At 42.4% G+C, this 17522-nt stretch overlaps 2 protein-coding genes across 2 annotated transcripts in view; both read left to right on the top strand.

The window, feature by feature from the left end:
- Positions 1-59: 59 nt before the first annotated feature.
- On the top strand, positions 60-15261 carry topbp1 (DNA topoisomerase II binding protein 1). Its single transcript, XM_084939633.1, has 28 exons — positions 60-493; positions 663-756; positions 850-984; positions 1070-1213; positions 1295-1476; positions 2629-2822; positions 2909-3085; positions 3180-3349; positions 3481-3644; positions 4478-4722; positions 4851-5185; positions 5264-5436; positions 5825-6036; positions 6363-6679; positions 6774-6956; positions 7131-7246; positions 7733-7856; positions 8464-8622; positions 8779-8875; positions 9092-9284; positions 9632-9858; positions 10156-10298; positions 10540-10636; positions 11656-11819; positions 12060-12188; positions 12271-12360; positions 12736-12897; positions 13060-15261. The coding sequence occupies exons 2-28, from the start codon at positions 670-672 to the stop codon at positions 13186-13188; spliced, it is 4548 nt and encodes a 1515-aa protein (XP_084795759.1). The 5' UTR covers positions 60-493; positions 663-669; the 3' UTR covers positions 13189-15261.
- Positions 15262-15359: 98 nt separating this feature from the next.
- tmem108 (transmembrane protein 108) overlaps positions 15360-17522 on the top strand; it is a 57663-nt gene continuing 55500 nt past the window's right edge. The window contains exon 1 of the mRNA XM_084939634.1: positions 15360-16149. The gene's annotated coding sequence lies outside the window, so the exon portion shown is untranslated. The remainder of the gene's footprint in view (positions 16150-17522) is intronic.

Below are 17522 nucleotides of genomic sequence, written 5' to 3'. Positions count from 1 at the left end.
TATCATCCCCGATTCGCTTTCTAATGTCTGTAGCGGAACCTTTGAAACGTTCACTCCAGTCGGTCAGATTAGCAGGTAACGCCGGAAGTTGCGCCAAAGGCGCGAACACTATCAACAAAGATCACAATTTATATAGCTAAACTATTACGATTAAATTGTTTTAAAATGTATGTCAGTTAGTTAAACCCATATCTCGGGACTGTTGGTTGGACTGTTGGTTTAAGATAACATGAGCAGTGGTAGTTTTTGGATGTTTTTATGTTGTAACTGAGCTACAGCAGGTTTGAACGTTAGCTCGCAAGTTTATGTTGCGCAGCTAACATAAAGTCAGTGCAGGCTTTCTAAAAAGTGACAGCAGACTTCACAAGCTTCAACTCGCTGACAAGCCGCACTAAGGTAAAACTAGCTTCATATGACTAATCAGAGTTTATACTGATTCCCGTCGGAATACACGGACTGTCTTTACTGGCGCTCTTGAGCTCTTCTATTAAAGGTAAGTAACTAGTAAGTTATTATTTTAAGCTAATAGCAGGCTTGTGTTGAATGTATGGCGGTGCTTAGTCATAACTTAATCTTTGTAGGTGATCATTTTATATTTAGATGCTACTGCTAAGGCCAGCCACAGCCATTATAATAAATGCCAGGTCTTGTCGCTGGTACAGGGTCACCATGTCTAAGGCAGAAAAAGTAGCCTTCATTGTGAAGTTTGTGGAAAGTGAAGGATCAAAAAAAGACTGTACTGCCAAAGCTTATGAGGTAAGCTCTACTGCCTGGTCCAGTCTTTCTTCTAGTGTTTACTGTCTCTTTGTTTTACAAATTGGTAATCATGTTTGTCTCCGGTTTATTCAGGCCATTTTGGAGCTGCAGTCTGAAAAATATTTGAAAACCATCACAGAAGATGATGTTTTGCGCATGGATAAGAAGGACAAGTCTCTGTTTGTGTTCACCAGTTTTACATCTCCAGCCTTTCTTCACTGCAACAAGGTTGAACTCTACACTTTTAAACAGTGAAATGTCACTCCTGAGGCTCTATCAGAGATTGACTCTTGTTTTTTTATTTCTTGTGCAGCTTGGTTGCAGAATAGTGAGTCCACTGGTGGTGTTGTACTGCCTGCAGCAACAGCGTTGTGTCCCCAGAGCAGAGAAGCCTGTCTATAACATGGCCATGGCTGATGTCACCATTTGCTGCACCAGTATGGACAGAGCAATACGGGTAAGAAATCTGCTATATACATTTTAATAAAATATGAAGCACTGTGACATGTTTATGTCCATACCTTCTCTCACACTCCAGGAAGAGCTGATGGATCTGGTGCAGCTCATGGGTGGACAGGCCTATTCGGATCTAAACATATCTGTTACACACCTGATTGCAGAAGAGGTGGGCAGTAAAAAGTACCTGGTAGCAGCCAGCCTCAGTAAACCCATCCTGTTGCCTACGTGGGTTAAAGCCTGCTGGAAGAAATCACAGGATAGGTATGTACTGTGATTTACATGGCTACATCTATTAAATACATGAAGACTTGTTCAATTCAATTCAATTTTATTTATATAGCGCCAAATCACAACAAAAGTCGCCTCAAGGCGCTTCATAGATACAGAGAAAAACCCAACAATCATATGACCCCCTATGAGCAAGCACTTTGGCGACAGTGGGAAGGAAAAACTCCCTTTTAACAGGAAGAAACCTCCGGCAGAACCAGGCTCAGGGAGGGGCGGCCATCTGCTGCGACCGGTTGGGGTGAGAGAAGGAAGACAGGATAAAGACATGCTGTGGAAGAGAGACAGAGGTTAATAACAGATATGATTCAATGCAGAGAGGTCTATTAATACATAGTGAGTGAGAAAGGTGACTGGAAAGGAAAAACTCAATGCATCATGGGAATCCCCCGGCAGCCTACGTCTATTGCAGCATAACTAAGGGAGGATTCAGGGTCACCTGATCCAGCCCTAACTATATGCTTTAGCAAAAAGGAAAGTTTTAAGCCTAATCTTAAAAGTAGAGATAGTTTCTGTCTCCCGAATCCAAACTGGAAGCTGGTTCCACAGAAGAGGGGCCTGAAAACTGAAGGCTCTGCCTCCCATTCTACTTTTAAATACTCTAGGAACAACAAGTAGGCCTGCAGAGCGAGAGCGAAGTGCTCTAATAGGGTGATATGGTACTACAAGGTCATTAAGATAAGATGGGGCCTGATTATTTAAGACCTTGTATGTGAGGAGCAGGATTTTGAATTCAATTCTGGATTTAACAGGAAGCCAATGAAGGGAAGCCAAAACAGGAGAAATATGCTCTCTCCTTCTAGTCCCTGTCAGTACTCTTGCTGCAGCATTTTGGATTAGCTGAAGGCTTTTCAGTGAGTTTTTTGGACATCCTGATAATAATGAATTACAGTAGTCCAGCCTGGAAGTAATAAATGCATGAACTAGTTTTTCAGCGTCACTCTGAGACAGGATATTTCTAATTTTAGAGATGTTGCGCAAATGGAAGAAAGCAGTCTTACATATTTGTTTAATATGTGCATTGAAGGACATGTCCTGGTCAAAAATTTCCTGTTTGATACAAATTCACATTTTAAATCACTGTACATTTACAAAAACATGAATGGTGTCTCTGTACTCCTTTTCCAGTCTTTTCAGATATACAGACATGCCCTTAGAGGACTACCTTTGCCCTGTGCTGCGTGGCTGTAGTGTTTGTGTGACAGGTCTGTCCAGCACAGAGCGCAAAGAAGTACAAAGACTTTGTGAGCAGCATGGGGCCAACTACACCGGTCAGCTCAAAATGAATGAGTGTACACACCTCATTGTTAATGAACCAACAGGTAAGTCACCAGTATTTTTTAAAAAAAAATGATGTAATGCCATCATTTGTGCGTCATTGATTGTCATCGATCGTACTTGGTTGTAGGTCAGAAGTACGAGTGTGCTCGGAAGTGGAATGTGTATTGCGTGTCTTTGCACTGGCTCTTTGACAGCATAGAGAAGGGCTACTGTCAAGATGAGAGCAGGTACACTGTGGAGCGCAATGCTTCAAAAACCACTCGACCACACACTTCCACACCTACTGGTACCAGTAAGAAGGACGGTGAGTCGCATTTGATAAGATGATAAAGGTTTTCCACAGTAATTCAGAGCCTGTTTGTCTTTAATGATTGAAGAGTTATGTTTTTCATCTCCAGAGGGTCCATCACTGTTGGGCTTGAGCAACATTTCTGTGAACACTAGCAGGACAATAAACGACACGGCTCTCACCAATAACAGCACTGTCAGCCACCTGGAAGCTCCAGACCCTATAGAGAGTCTGGATCTTACCGTGTGCCCTGCTGATGATTTATTGGATGGCTGTAAGGTAAGTCGATGGTCTGCAGTTTTCTTTTTATATAGATTTTATGTATTTCCTCTTTCAATTCTGTAGTAGGAGTTGAGTCTATAAATGATAAACTTGAGTCTTTCTGTCATTTTGTGTTAAATGTCACACAGCTGTATCTGTGTGGCCTGCCAGGGAATAAACTGGAGAAGTTACGGCGTCTTGTAAATGCTGCAGGAGGTCTGCGCTTCAACCAACCCAGTGAGGAGCTCTCTCATGTGGTCATGGGCGAGCTGGACCAGGACCTCAATAATTTTCTTTCCAAAGCAACTCACAGGTCTGAACTAAAGAGCTTTAATAACCTTCATGATATTTATATCCTCTGTATTAATACAATAACTTGGAGATTCTAATGTTTCCTTTCATACCAAAATATGTTTGGTTGGACTGCATAATAATTTAGACTAAAGGCTATTACACACTGAGAAATGGAGATTCTAGGTTTATCCAATTCTCAACAGAATTCAGCAACAGGGAGAATTGCGTGTTTTGATCCAGAAGTCAAAGCTGGATCGTGGCTGCTTTTTGCCCACTTTAATATCCTTTCTGCATGTATTAAAACAGCAGCTTTATAGTAAAAAGGTCCAGATGCAAAGGGGTCCATCACCCACTGACTCATTATAATACAAAAAGTAAGTCAAAGTAACCATTGAAGAGCTAAAATCTTATATTAAACAAGAATCTGAAACATTTGTCTTTAAAATAGTCGGTCGTCTCAGCTCTTAAACACAGAATGTTGGAAAAAAAGAGTCTTGATGCATGCTCAATCATCCAGGTAAATTTGAAACTTTAAAAAAAAAAGTTTATATTTTATCTGTCTAACATTTCATTTCCACACACTTTTTTAATATAGCCTTTAAATCTTTCCCCCATAAAGATGACATTTATTGAGCTTCCCTGTACCCTTAATGACAAGTTTCGTCTGCATAGGTCAATAAAAATGTGGTTTGATGACCATTAGAACAGGGTCTTAAATCTTCAACTACATCCCAGCTTTTTGGATGTCAGCATTCTCAAAAAAAATTAAAAACACAAATATGAAAAAAGAAAGGCAAGGATTAAGACATAATGTGGTTAACATATAACTTATGTTCTCTCTGTAATTCACAGGCCCCATGTAGTAACAGTAAAGTGGCTAATAGACAGCTTCTCAAAGGGCACTCTGCTCCCAGAAGCCAGCTACCTCCACCCTGACTGTCTGCCTCCTGCTCCAGCTGATGTAGTGGTGCTGGGTTACCACACTCCCAAATCCCGGATCTCAAGTGGTCCACCTGCTGGCAGCTTGAGCACTCCGGGGGGAAAGAAAGCAGACGAGGATCTACTGTCACAGTACATGGATGATGACCCTACAGTGAGTAAGTATCTGTTGCTGTCGGTGTTTGTATGGGATCAAGAGTCTGTATAAGGCAGCTGAATGAATAAGATTCAGACTTAGGTTAGTTTCACATATTGGTACAGCTGCTCATATCCTTTTGTGTTCCAGTTGATATGCCGCCTCCACCACCAGCAGAGAGTAAAAGTAGGAAGTCCATTAGTACAACTGCAGAGCCCCAACCTGAATCCTGGGTACCAAACCACACTAATGGGACAGAATCCACCCTGCAGGAAGCCAGCGAGGCAGGACTGTTTTTCGGGAAACGTTTCCTTCTTGTGGGGTTTGGTACGGAGGCAGAGGCACAGCTCTCTCTGCTGGTGACAGAACATGGAGGCAAAGTGCTGATGGGCCGCTCCCGGGTTGTCGCAGACTATGCTGTGGTCCCTCTCTTGGGGTGCTCAGTGGAGGCCACAGTGGAAGAGGTGGTCACTGATACCTGGCTGGTAAGTTTGTTAACAGTGCTCCATGTTGTGAGAGTGCCTTATGCTTTTGATTGACCTATTTCTCTCATTAAACCTCAGGTCATGTGTGTGGAGAAGGAGTGTGTCCTGCAGCTGTCCTCCCACCCTTTGTTCACTCCTGTCCCAGTGATGGACGGACAGTTTCCTCTCAAAGATTGCGTCCTCTCTGTCAGCCAGTTCACCGGAGCAGAGAGGGAGTCTTTGGTGGAGCTTGCCAAGCACCTTGGAGCCGAGTATGACTACCTTACATGCACCAGTCGTTATGTTTAGGCATAATATCCATAAACATTAATTACTGCAGGAATATTTGATTAAACTTTTAAATTAGCTGGTATTTGCATTCATTATTATGCATGAACACTCAATGTGAAGGCAGTTGCTTTGTGTTCAGAGCAGTAATGAGGATGAATTTCTGTCTTCTGTACATTTTTCTATCTGTATGTGCTCCTGAGCAGTAGGATGATACAGCTGTTTAATAAAAGAAGAAGCAGCCCTGGCCTGTGTGCATTGCTGTAACTTAAATTCACTTGCTCTGCTGCATACTTTATAACCCAGTCCTGCTGCTCATTAGGAGGTATGTGTGTTAAATCTTTAAATTTGTTTTGTGTCTCCTTGCTGCAGCGTCCAGGATTATTTTGTGCGCCTGGCCAACCAGAAGAAAGGCATGCTGGCCAGCACTCATCTGGTGCTGCAGAGCCCCGAGGGCACAAAGTACCAGGCAGCAAAGAAGTGGGGGCTTCCTGCTGTTACCATGCACTGGATACTAGAGTCTGCTCGAACTGGGAAGAGAGCAGAGGAGGGAAGATTTTTAGTTGATCTGCCACCCTCACCAGGTTAGATAACTAACTTTGTTAGATCTGTTTTATGATCTGTAATTCTTAACACACGATTAGAGTTATAAATTACATTAAATTAAACCGTATGATGGAGTTTGGCTGGAGTTTTAAGAGGCATTCATTTGTAGCACCGGTTTGACCTGTCCTGACTAGGGATGGGTCTTTATAAGAATGATAGTTTAGTTTTTAATTTTAGTTTAGTTTTAGTTCCAGTTCGCTTAATTTATTAAATTCATTATGTTATTAAATGTAATTGTAGACTCAAGTTTGTCTAGTGTGTCATTGCTGCTGAGACTGGATGTTTTTATTTTGTTCTTCCACAGAGAGGGATGAAGAGAGTTTTGTAGGTGGTTCGCAGAAACAGGTTATGCCTCCAGCGGTTCGTTCCTCTCCAGAAATCCCTTTGTTGGGTCCCCGGAGCGGTAAGGCTGTCACTCCTCTGGATTTAGGCCGCTTTCAGAGCAAAGTGTTCCGATCTGTTTTGGATGAGATGAAGCCCAAAGAGGACATCAGCACCCCAAAACAAAACCAGGAGGGTGGCAGAAGGAACCCACTACAGAACGAGGCCTCCCTGCAGCTGGACACCCCTTCTCGTTTCCTCAACCGAGACCAGCTCTTCAGGCCCTCTTTTAATGTCAAGGTTGGGATTCACTGAGCAGCTTACACTTCTGGCATTTCATGTTTGCTGATATTTGATTAATGTTTCTCTAAATATGTGTATTTATATTATTTAGGATGCACTTGGAGCTATGGAAACTCCGGGTGGGGCATCGAAACCAGGGAAGAGGATTGAGACTCCACTCACTGATGTCATCAACAGGAACCTGAAAGTAGCGCTGGCTAATAGCACCCGCAATAATGTCTCAGAGATGCAAGCAGTCTCTGCCAGTCCCCAGCTTGCAAAGACAGCTGAGAAGGTAAACACTAGTACTGCTATACAAATGTGTTAGAGCCTGGTGGTTACAGAGCCACAGCACATCTTAGCGATTATCAGTGTTAGATTGAAGTACACACAGGTCTTTATTTCCCAGTCACAAACATAACAACTCAAAAGAAAGACAGACAAAAACAATATGGTGTTTGCATGTTAGAGTCCACGAAAAGAAGCCGGGCCCCTGAATGGTGTTGTGATCTGCGTGGGAAAGAAACTGAGCAAAATGCAGAGTGAACTAAACGCCATCGCTGCCTCGCTTGGAGCCGACTTCAGGTTTGTAAACTTTACTTAAGAGATTTTTATTTTATTTCATTTTTTTAAACCTTTCAAATCCTGGTTCTATCTGTCGCCACTCTCCCTATATTTCGAGCTAAGCATGCCTTCCCAGTGTCAGCATTTTAAAACCACAGAATGAGAATTAATGTTTGGTTTTATCTGTTTGTTCTTATTTTTTCATCATATGACTTTTAGAAATGACAGTTTTTCACTTTGATTTCCTTCAAGTCTGAGCAATAAATCAATTCCGTAAACTGGGCTTACATAAGGATTAAGGCCAAAGTCCAAGTATACTGCTTCTAAATCATCATGACACCTGCACAAAGAATGGGTGAAATGTTTTGCTTACTGATCACTAATTATCAAAACGTAACCCATCAATGTTGTAAGAAAGTCCTGGAAAGTAACACTTTATCAATTGATTTTATTTTTTGCAAATATGATGCAAACAGTACAAACATGTCTTTGCTAACTTCTTTTCAGGTGGGCTTGTGACGATACAGTAACACACTACATTTACCAGGGCCGTGTGGGGGACAACACCCGGGAATACAGAGGAGTCAAGGAGAGAGGGCTCCATGTGGTCTCCCAGTACTGGTTGCAGGCGGTGGGTTTCCCAGTAGTGTAAACATCAGCGTTTTCTCACTGATTTCTAATCATTTGTGACAGCTGATTAAGTCTGCTGTGTGAAAGTGATACTGTGTTCGTGTTATTTGAAGTGATAAAAGGTAGTGTAAAACACACAGTACACTGTTGAAGCCCATCCCAGTATTTAGTGGGTAAGAGGCAGGCATCAGCTGATCTGCAGAAAATTAACACACACATGTTAGGAAACAATTCAGTCTTTAGTTTCTTTCAACCTGAGCACATAAACCATGCCTATAAAAGGCCAAGGTTCAAGCCACATGCTTCTGTTTCCTTTGCTTAAACAAGCATTTAAATAAATTACGTCTTCATAAAGATTCACAAAGCTGCATTAAGATGCAATTGATTTCATTTGGGTATTATTTGTATTCTGCAACATTTCACCCGGGGGAAGCAATTAGCATCTCATCAACAAAAGCAGAATACTAAATGAAAAACGTCTTTGATGTGTAAATTCAGAGGCAGCGTCGTTTCAGTGGTGTGTCTCCTCATAATTGTTTTATTTAGTTAAGTTTTGGTGTGTAGATAAATACTGTTTTCAGTAACGTGTCTGTTTTTGTCCTGTGCAGTGCGCTGATGAGCAAAGGCACGTCCCGGAGTCTCTCTATCCTTTTACCTACAACCCTAAGATGAGTTTAAACCTGAGCCAGGTGCCCAGCAACTCTCAGAGGTCACCACCTTTAACACGAACACAACGCAAAGACATCAGGGAGACAAAGGAAGACGAGGTGGGTCTGATTTGAAAGTCAGAGTTAGTGGGGGACCTGTGTTGGTTTAGAATAGAATTTCTCAGAAAAATCAGGATGTATTGTTCAATTAATGCTGGGATGTCTCAATTATCTTTCTTTTCCTGTTTAATTAATCTTTAATTTTCTTTGTCGCAGTTTGTGCACAATCCCACACAAGAAGCTGCAACCCAACGCCGTGTGAGTGATGGAAGCACAGACCAAGAAGAGATGAATGATAGCACAGAAAGGAGGGGTGAGTGTCTTTTCTGTTGCTGGTAATTAACTCCACTGAGCTTCTGCATGTACTTGAAACAAGTCTAAGACTCTCAAGGCTCACCACCAATCTGCAAATCTGTCCATAACTTCTGGAGTAATCCTGACAAACCAAGCCTGTCACAGAAGTAAAAGGTCTTCAGTATACATGGTTGTATATGAGGTTTACATATTTTTTGCTATCCTGATATTTTAGAAACGCTAGAGATGAGAGAGAACCTGCAAAGACAACTGCGGGAGATCATGTCAGCCACTAAACTGACGACAGGGAGGCGTACCTCAGTCAGGCTCGCTAGGATGGGATCCGGAGGGGCAGACTCGGGCCCCCACACACCCGAAGGGAGCAGAGTTGGACGGAGCGGTAACAGACGGACTCTAGAAGCTCTGAGGTATGAAAGAAGCTGCTTATGTTAAAACTAAAAGAAGCTTGAATCTCTAAGGAATCTGGCAGCAGCTCAGGGCGTTTTGCAGAGTCCACTATAAAAAATTTAAAGTGCTTTTTTATTTGGTTAAAAAAAAAAAGTGGAAGGTGCTGTAGGTATGTTTGGGTACAGAGTTGTGGTGACAGCAGAAGAAATAGTAAATATCATGATTTTACCTACAGAACTATGTTAGCAGTAGGGGCGCGTTGAGCTTTGAAAAGTCCTTTTGTGTTAAATTCAGGATCTAAACCATATAAATATCATAGATGGTATTTTTTGGGTTCACATAGCTGACTGCTCTGTTGTGATTTCAGGGTTCCTCGAGAAGCGGCTATGGACATGAACACAGAGCCATCCCAGAGTGAACAGATAGTTTGGGATGACCCCACAGCCAGAGAAGAGAGGGCCAAACTCGCTGATAATTTACAGTGGCCTGGAAGCCCATCGCAGCACTCTGAGCCCCTCGCTGCTCCTCCTCCAACTGCAGACAGCGGACCACAGCTAAGGGACTCCATGACGGACTCAGAGCTGGTAGAGATGGGTAAGAAATGAGGATCCAGCTGCACCAACTGTTTGAAAGCGTACAATGGGCTAAATTAATGCGTAGAGGGGTTTACACCTACCTGGACAGATAAAGAAGATTTTGAACTGTGAATCATGCAAATGAAAATGAAAGGTCTAATCTTTGGAAGGACGTAGAGATACGGTGAAGAAGTGGTGCATCTTAGTATAGAGCTGTCAAGTTAGTCTCAGGTCTATTTAAAGTCTGTGTATACATATAATAGGGAAACACTGTTTCTGATATGTTGGTAACATTTCACCGTTGTCGCTCCCGCAGCTGCTTGTGACGTCATTGAGCAGCACATGAACAAGAAAGTCCTGACGCCTCCTCCCGAGGAGCCAGAGAATGACATCCTCACTCCTAAAGCTCCCAGCATTGCCTTTCCTCTCGCCAACCCCGCAGTAGCACCAGAACCACAGGTGAAGGGTTCGAAATTTGTACTGACAACAACACGTGAAGCTTTAATCTGGTCTAAATGAAATTTAATTGCTCAGCATTGTGTAACACTTCTCTCCACTTTCCTGCGTTACGCAAACAGCTGCATGCTTGTGCTTATTCAGTTACATAATAATGAACTGATCATTTGTACTGCGCAGCGTACAATCTATACGTCTCTTTCAAGAAAAGTACTGGTGCTAAAAGGTTGTTTATTTTTCTCAGGAGAAGAAGAAGGAAGAAAAACAGCCACCCAGATTTCAACTGTCCTCCCTCAGCCCCCAGGAGCGCATTGATTACAGTCACCTCATAGAGGAGCTTGGTGAGTCTCCCATCTAATTAGCGATCTAACGCTGTTTCATCGTGCTGCAGTAAAAAAGGCAGCACATCACAGGCTGGAAGTCAGAGGAGCTAATCCCTGATGACTATAACTGAGGATCTGCCTCCAGGATATGGAAGTAGTTCCTCCAGCACTGTTTCCTCTGTCAAAAAAAGCATGAATCAGATCTTCACTGGTCATGACAAGTTATATCATTATTAAAACTTTCACACTGTATTTCTGCCTCAGCGCATCTTACTAGCTTGATAGCTTGACAGCCGTTCATCTGCTAGGCTTTAAACTTGGTGGGTGTATTGCTGGGAACCGAAATAAGTGCAGTGTTGAGTTTGAGGTTGTTAGAATAAACGGTTGTCATATATTGGCTAAAAGTTTACTCCGTTGCCAGCATTTCCCCTACAAGGACTGCTACCTGTGTGAGGAAGTGACAAACACACCCCTGCACAAACAGACGTGTTTGTTTGTCTCTGTGAGGTCATTTACTAACAGTAAAGCATTCTCAGTCCTCTTACACATGAGTTTAATCTTCACTAATTATTGGCAAACCGTAATCCAAAACTAAACCTGTTTCAACCAAACAAAAAGTTGCATTCAACCAATGTCTGCTACACTGATAATGTTGCATTTACTTCATCAGCCATAAATGCTGAAAAACCAGTCTGTTTCCACCGTTTTTGAGTTGCACATCTTCTCTTTCCATCCTGTAGAATATGAAAATACTCACTGGGGTCAGCGATCACATGTGAGGTCATGGAAAATGTGCTGTGATCCAACCTTTCGAGCTCCAAACCAGTTTACCAGTTTAAAATAGGTGCACAGATGGTGACTATATCCATGGTGCTGGAAACATGTTATCAGAGGGTCTGATAGAGTCAGTGGATTAGGATAAACTTCATATTTATATTGCATTTTCATGCCATTCAGTTATCAGTGTTGTAGTCATAATCCCTGCACAGGCCAAGTGTACCGTGTGTGTAGTTTTCTGTCTCTGTCTGTTGCTGTAGGTGGTGTAGTCTTGGATAAGCAGTCTTTTGACCCCAGCTGCACACACATCATCGTCGGGACACCCCTGCGTAATGAGAAGTACCTGGCAGCGATGGCAGCTGGGAAATGGATCCTGCACCGCTCGTACCTGGAGGCGTGCCGCTCTGTGGGTCTCTTCATTCAGGTCAGAATCCGAAGAGCAATCTTTGCCACAAGTAAATATGATAGAAAGTCTGGGAATGTGGAATATAAGCGCTCGGATAACACCAATACCTTTAAGCAGAGTCCTTCATGCAACTATCACCACACAGCCGTCATCTTAGGCTGTTATTTTAGACTAGACAAGGAACGGGTCACTTCTAATAAAAACCACACAAAAGGTTTTCTTGACTTTTCCCCAAAAATCTCCAAATCTGTGATCTAGGAGGAGGAGTTTGAGTGGGGCAATAGCTCCATCCTTGACGCATTGCCCTCCATCACCTCCCAACAAAAGAGACTAGCGTTAGCCGCCATGCGCTGGAGAAAAAGCCTGCAGGGACACTCTGAACACGAGGTACGACCAGGCCCATACACACAATAAAAACCACGGCTCTGAGGCATTTTGTGTTCTATAAACAGGCATTTGTATTTTTCAGGGCGCCTTCAGTGGATGGACAGTCATGCTGAACATCGACCAGAGCAGAGAATCAGGATTCAGGCGGTTGCTGCAGTCTGGCGGGGCGAAGGTTTCTCAGTGCTTTTCTTTTATGAGACACATCCAGCAGTATGCAGTCTTTAGCCAAGATAGATTAGCATCCTAAAAGTGTCTTAAAACAGCAACAGCTTCAGTAGGTTGATATTTATTTTCTGATATAATCTTTAGAAATGTCTGTGATGTAAAATTTGGAATCCTTAATAAAACTGAGCTAGTGAGTCAAAAGAAAGCGAGGAAAAAAAATAAGAGCTAAGAAGATGGGGCTGTTGTTTTAGATGGAGGTAAATAACCATCACAACAGTATGCTGAAGGAAAGAATTGTGTTGTTTGTGGGTTTATGTTTGTCTGCTTCATTTGACTTCTTTCCACAAACACAGCAAACACACAGTCTGTCATTTCTCTGCAGGTCCTTCCTGGTCCCTCCCCATCCCTGTACAAAGAGGCCACACATCTTTTTGCAGACTTCAGTCGACTCAAACCCGGAGACTTCAGAGTTGATGTTTCAGAGGCTACCTCACAAGGAGTCACATGCCTGAAGCCAGAATACATTGCAGACTATCTCATGCAGGTTAGCAGGGCTCTTCATTTATATATTCTCTTATGTCAGCTGAGTCTGATGCTGAATTTCTCACTTGAAAGACGTTTGATGTCTTCCATGTTGAAGCCCACACAAAATTGAATGTTAAAGATGGATTTTTAGCAACAGCCTTTTTTCCCATCTTTGCTTAAGGAGCCAACACCACCCATCGAGCTGTATCACCTGACTGAAGCTCCCTCTGAAGAAGCTCCAGGCACACCGTCACGTAAACGTAAAGCAGCAGCAGAGACCTCCAGGCTGAAAAAGAGCCGTGTGAACTGAAGTTAAATATCTTAAATATTTTCAACAATGTGAAAATGATTGTAAAAAAAATTCCTATTTTTTATGACCTGTATGAAAATAAAATAAATGTAGCACCTGTATTGTAATACTGCATTTTTCATAGAGCGCCCTGGAGCTGCTGCTTGCACCGTGAGACTCGGCTTGTGATGGATGAGTTAATGAACGTCTGCAGAAAATGTTGAGTCACGTTTTGTAATTGCATGCGATGCTACTCTCTGGCCTGTAGAGGGCAGTAGGGTGTCAGTGCATGCCTCAGGTCTGATTTCTCAGCAGCAGAATGTAAACTCAAGTCTCCCAAGTGCTGTTTTAACATTTATATATTTAATAACTTTACTTATTGTTTAGGGTTTTTTTGGGGGGGGGGGTTAACCAAGCCTTCTATGATTTTTTTTTTTTTTTTAAATGTCCTGTTATAAGTGTGTGTTGTTAACTTTCTTTCTTTTGCAAAATAAAACCTGCCTGTGTATTTATTGAGAAATCATCCTGCCTAAGGCAGCTTATTAACTTAGAGTCTCTGACAAATTTGGTCAAATTGACATGTTTCTTGCCCTTCACTGGTTATAGCCCATTTGCATCATCTGTCGATCCCCCCTCCAGTCTAGTAAACACCAGATTTTGTTTACTCTGTTCATGTAGGCCTCTGGTACACTGATGTGTTGCTTCATACCAGGGTGCCAGCTGAGGTTCGAGGCCTCGGTTCTCTCTCATAAGATGGTTAAGTGGTTTAACCTTGTAATAGATGGACCAGCTGACCGCCTACCCACAGATTCAGTATTTAGAAGTGTGGGATTAGAGGAGGAATCCTGACAGGGAATGTGGAGGGAAACATGACTCAGATCCCAGAGGGCAGCTTAAGGTCACTCACAAAGTTTGGCAAGTTTCAAATTTTACAACCAACTAATTTTAAAATTTTAATGATAACAACCAAACCATATTTAATTAAACTGCATATTATAGGGCAAAGGACCTGTTCTTGCACACCACACATACCTGTGAGCTGTGAACAAGTCCACCCTTGAATTGTGGATTGTTAAAGTTACTTATTTTTAAAGGTGTGAAAATGTATTTCTGAAAGAAAAAAAATACTGGAGATGGAGTCTGCAGTCTTGTGTTCCCTAGTGAGAGCCACTGAACTGCAATAAACTTACATTTTAAACTGTGATACAGTTTTTCCTACAGGAAAGGCAAGGGTTAAATTATTGTATAACTTATATTGCTGTTAACTTTATGCTAGCATAGCCAATATCATAGTCAGAAAATGCGACTCAAATATCAGGGATATGGAAGATGAAGACTGCCAAAATAAAATAAAAACCCTAAATAATAAAAGAATGACAAAGCTAAATTATAATGTATGAGGAAGGCATGTATAATGTAGCTTTGCACTGATGTTTAACAACTAATAACATAATTTGATACAAAAGTTTTTAAAAAACATGATAATGATAAACATAATCTGGCAAAAGAGCAAAAAAAAAAAAGAAAGTAGATAAAGCAACCCCCCTCCAAAAAAAAAAAAATAATTAAATATAGAAGCGGCTATATAAATTATGTAATGCTTACATCTTTTTATTTAATGTTGTATTTTCATATTTTGAGTCTTAAATTCGTTTTGTGAACATGCAAGCTGGAGATAAATGCCAGTGGAAGTGGAAATTTTGGGTTATTATTTCAAAATTTCAAGATTTTTGAGAGATTAACGCGGAATTCTAACCTACTTCTACTTGGTAATCGATCAATTAATAAATAAATAAATGAAAAAAAAAAAAAAAAACAATCAGCGTGGAAACAAGCTTCCATAGACCTCAATAGGTGGAGAGCCACTATAAGTCCTGCACTGAATCACACTTTCAGCAGTGATGGGAAACATTTCAATGCGTATTTATTAGTTTTTATGTTTTGTATCAATTTATATCATGTTATGGTTATGGTTTAATTAACTAAATGTTCTTACAGAGCTAAATCACGCCTGTAATGTACTTATTTTACCTGTCTGTAAACAACAAAATCATTAAAAACAATGTTTGCTCTAAGTCTATTAAACCAGCAATGAAGGCAGGATTTTAACTGTTTCTTTCTCTCTTTTACACTTTGTTCAGGAGTTAACGCATCGTTTCTTAAACCACTGCAGCTCATAAAAATCCCGGAGCTCTGCAGCTGGACACGACAACGATATTAATATTCACAGGTCCCGCTCCAGGAAGTGTGGATGTCTGAAACAGTTTTCCATCAACAGGTGTCCCACAGAGGTGGACTAACGTCCCACTTTGCTGACTGGCAATTGGCCAAGAGTTCAGCTTCACTGACGTTTCACTGCGTCACGCGGTCCTCCTTCTATAAGCTAACTTTAGGGGTTTCGTGTTGGGACGGGGGATTTCAGCGCGACCCTGCGATCAGGGAGGAAAACTCTGCAGCAGTCCTCATTAAAATTCCCCGTCCGTACGCTCACCACGAGAACCTCCTGTGGTGGGTGGCACCGGCGTCCTGCGCGCCTCTTAATTGCGCATCAAGCATTAAGGGGAGATCACGGATCACAGTTCCATTACCCGTGGCCGCGGATTACGCTGCCTTGAGGCTGGCAGGGGGTTGCTTCACGTCCCGCTATTTACGGCGTTGGGGCTGAGAGAGGAAAGGTGGACGCAGAGGGGTCCAGAGGTCCAGCGAAGGGTGGCGCCCTGCGCATGTTGTAGTCCAGCGCCTGGACGCACAGTGCCGCTTCCCAGGGGCCGGGGGACCCACAGCGACACGGTCGGCTCCTGCAGTCCGCTGCCTGGGCTCCACTGGCTTCTCGCTGCAGCTTATGATTCGGACATTTCTGTGCGGGGACTGGCAACATGTGCGCCCGGATGGTGTGAAGTGTGACACGGCGGCTTTTGGGTTGCATTTCTCTCGGATACGCCGAGCAGGCTGCCCGACGTTACGGCGCACCTTGTGCAGTAGGTAAGTCGGCTACATCTTCATCCCTGTACTTCAGATTACACACATCACCCTCCAGCTGCTCTGCGCATCCGGCGTGTTTTATTGATCGCTCTTACCTCCGCTTATTGATTATGTTAAACGTCCAATTTGTTGAAATCTGCTCAGGGTTTCCGGGCAGTTATGAGCAGCGGTGACAGACACGAAGGTCTGGGCTTCAAATCACTGTCAGTGCTGCAGAACATGTCACTGCAAGATATCCTCATTCATGCCCTATCAGCTCAGAGCATCAATAATGCATTGCACGATGTGAATATTGATATCAAGACTGAGAAATGCCATCGTCAGAAGTTGAGCTCGTGTTGCTTTCTGGAAGAATCATCATGTAATTGAGGAATAGTTTTTATTTATTTATTTTATTCAGTGTGATCTTAGGGGGCTTAAGAGGCTTGAAAATCCTCTTAAATGAATGAACATTACCACCTAATAAAACATCCTTCGAGGGTTTCACTGGACTTTTGGTGACACTTAGTTCTTGAAGAGAGTACAGATTGATTTGTCCAGTTTTTTTTCTTGGATAAAGTTTGTGAAGACAATAAAAGCCATGAGTCTTCCAGTCTGATCATCTCTGTCCCGAGTGCTTTATTTGTCAGGCAACATGGGCACAAACAAAGGAGATAATAGAAGAAACTCTCTTAAAATGCCATAGTGCCAAGAACAAACTGCATCACCAAATACCCCATTAGAGTGTGGAGGTTCAGCTTTGTTCAAGAACAGTGGGTTCGTATAGAGAACAGTTTAAAGTGTGTGCTAATTGAACCTGCCGGCCACTCTCCCCATTGTAACGGGAATGTTTGGTTGCTCGTCCTCCACAGAAACCCCCCACTCCTTTGTTCTGGGGGGACAATCCTCCAGTGCCATGTGTGCAATGGTCTGGGGGGGAGGGAGCAGGGTCAGCAGGGGTATTGACATCTGCGGCTGACAGCTTCCTCGGTGCGAGCTGACATGCTGTGATACCATGAATGGGTATTAGGAAACATATGAGCAAAGCACTTAACACTAATGAGGACATTTATTCTTTGTCCACGATGCTTGGGCACCAGTTTTACGTAATACTGCTGTTTTTGTCATTTGTCTAATGTAACTAGAAGTAAGGACAGTTATTCGTGTCACGTGGTCACTCAGTTTAAAGCTTGGCTTCAATTAGCATCAAGAGTTCAGAGACCTTTTATTTCTCAGCATTTTTGGACTTAATTAACCGATTGATTGTAGTTAGAGGTTGATGTTAAAACAACTTCAAGTTTTAGTCACAGTATCCCAAATCTAGTGCTCAAACTGGGTAATTAATTGATCTGTTAACCTTCATATAACCTGAATTATTAGTACAGCATTGTAGT

The sequence above is a fragment of the Perissodus microlepis genome, chromosome 9, assembly GCF_051167445.1.
Source record: "Perissodus microlepis isolate ML-2025 ecotype Zambia chromosome 9, ASM5116744v1, whole genome shotgun sequence".
Taxonomy (NCBI): domain Eukaryota; kingdom Metazoa; phylum Chordata; class Actinopteri; order Cichliformes; family Cichlidae; genus Perissodus; species Perissodus microlepis.
Note: the sequence above shows the minus strand (reverse complement) of the source record. Positions and strands in the feature narration are given on the sequence as shown.

Excerpts from the sequence above, each read along its gene's own strand:
- topbp1 (XM_084939633.1), top strand. The coding sequence starts at position 670 with ATGTCTAAGGCAGAAAAAGTAGCCTTCATTGTGAAGTTTGTGGAAAGT. Across the intron at positions 3,645-4,477 it reads CTTTCCAAAGCAACTCACAG|GCCCCATGTAGTAACAGTAA; the intron begins GTCTGAACTAAA and ends TGTAATTCACAG. Across the intron at positions 8,876-9,091 it reads TGATAGCACAGAAAGGAGGG|AAACGCTAGAGATGAGAGAG; the intron begins GTGAGTGTCTTT and ends CTGATATTTTAG.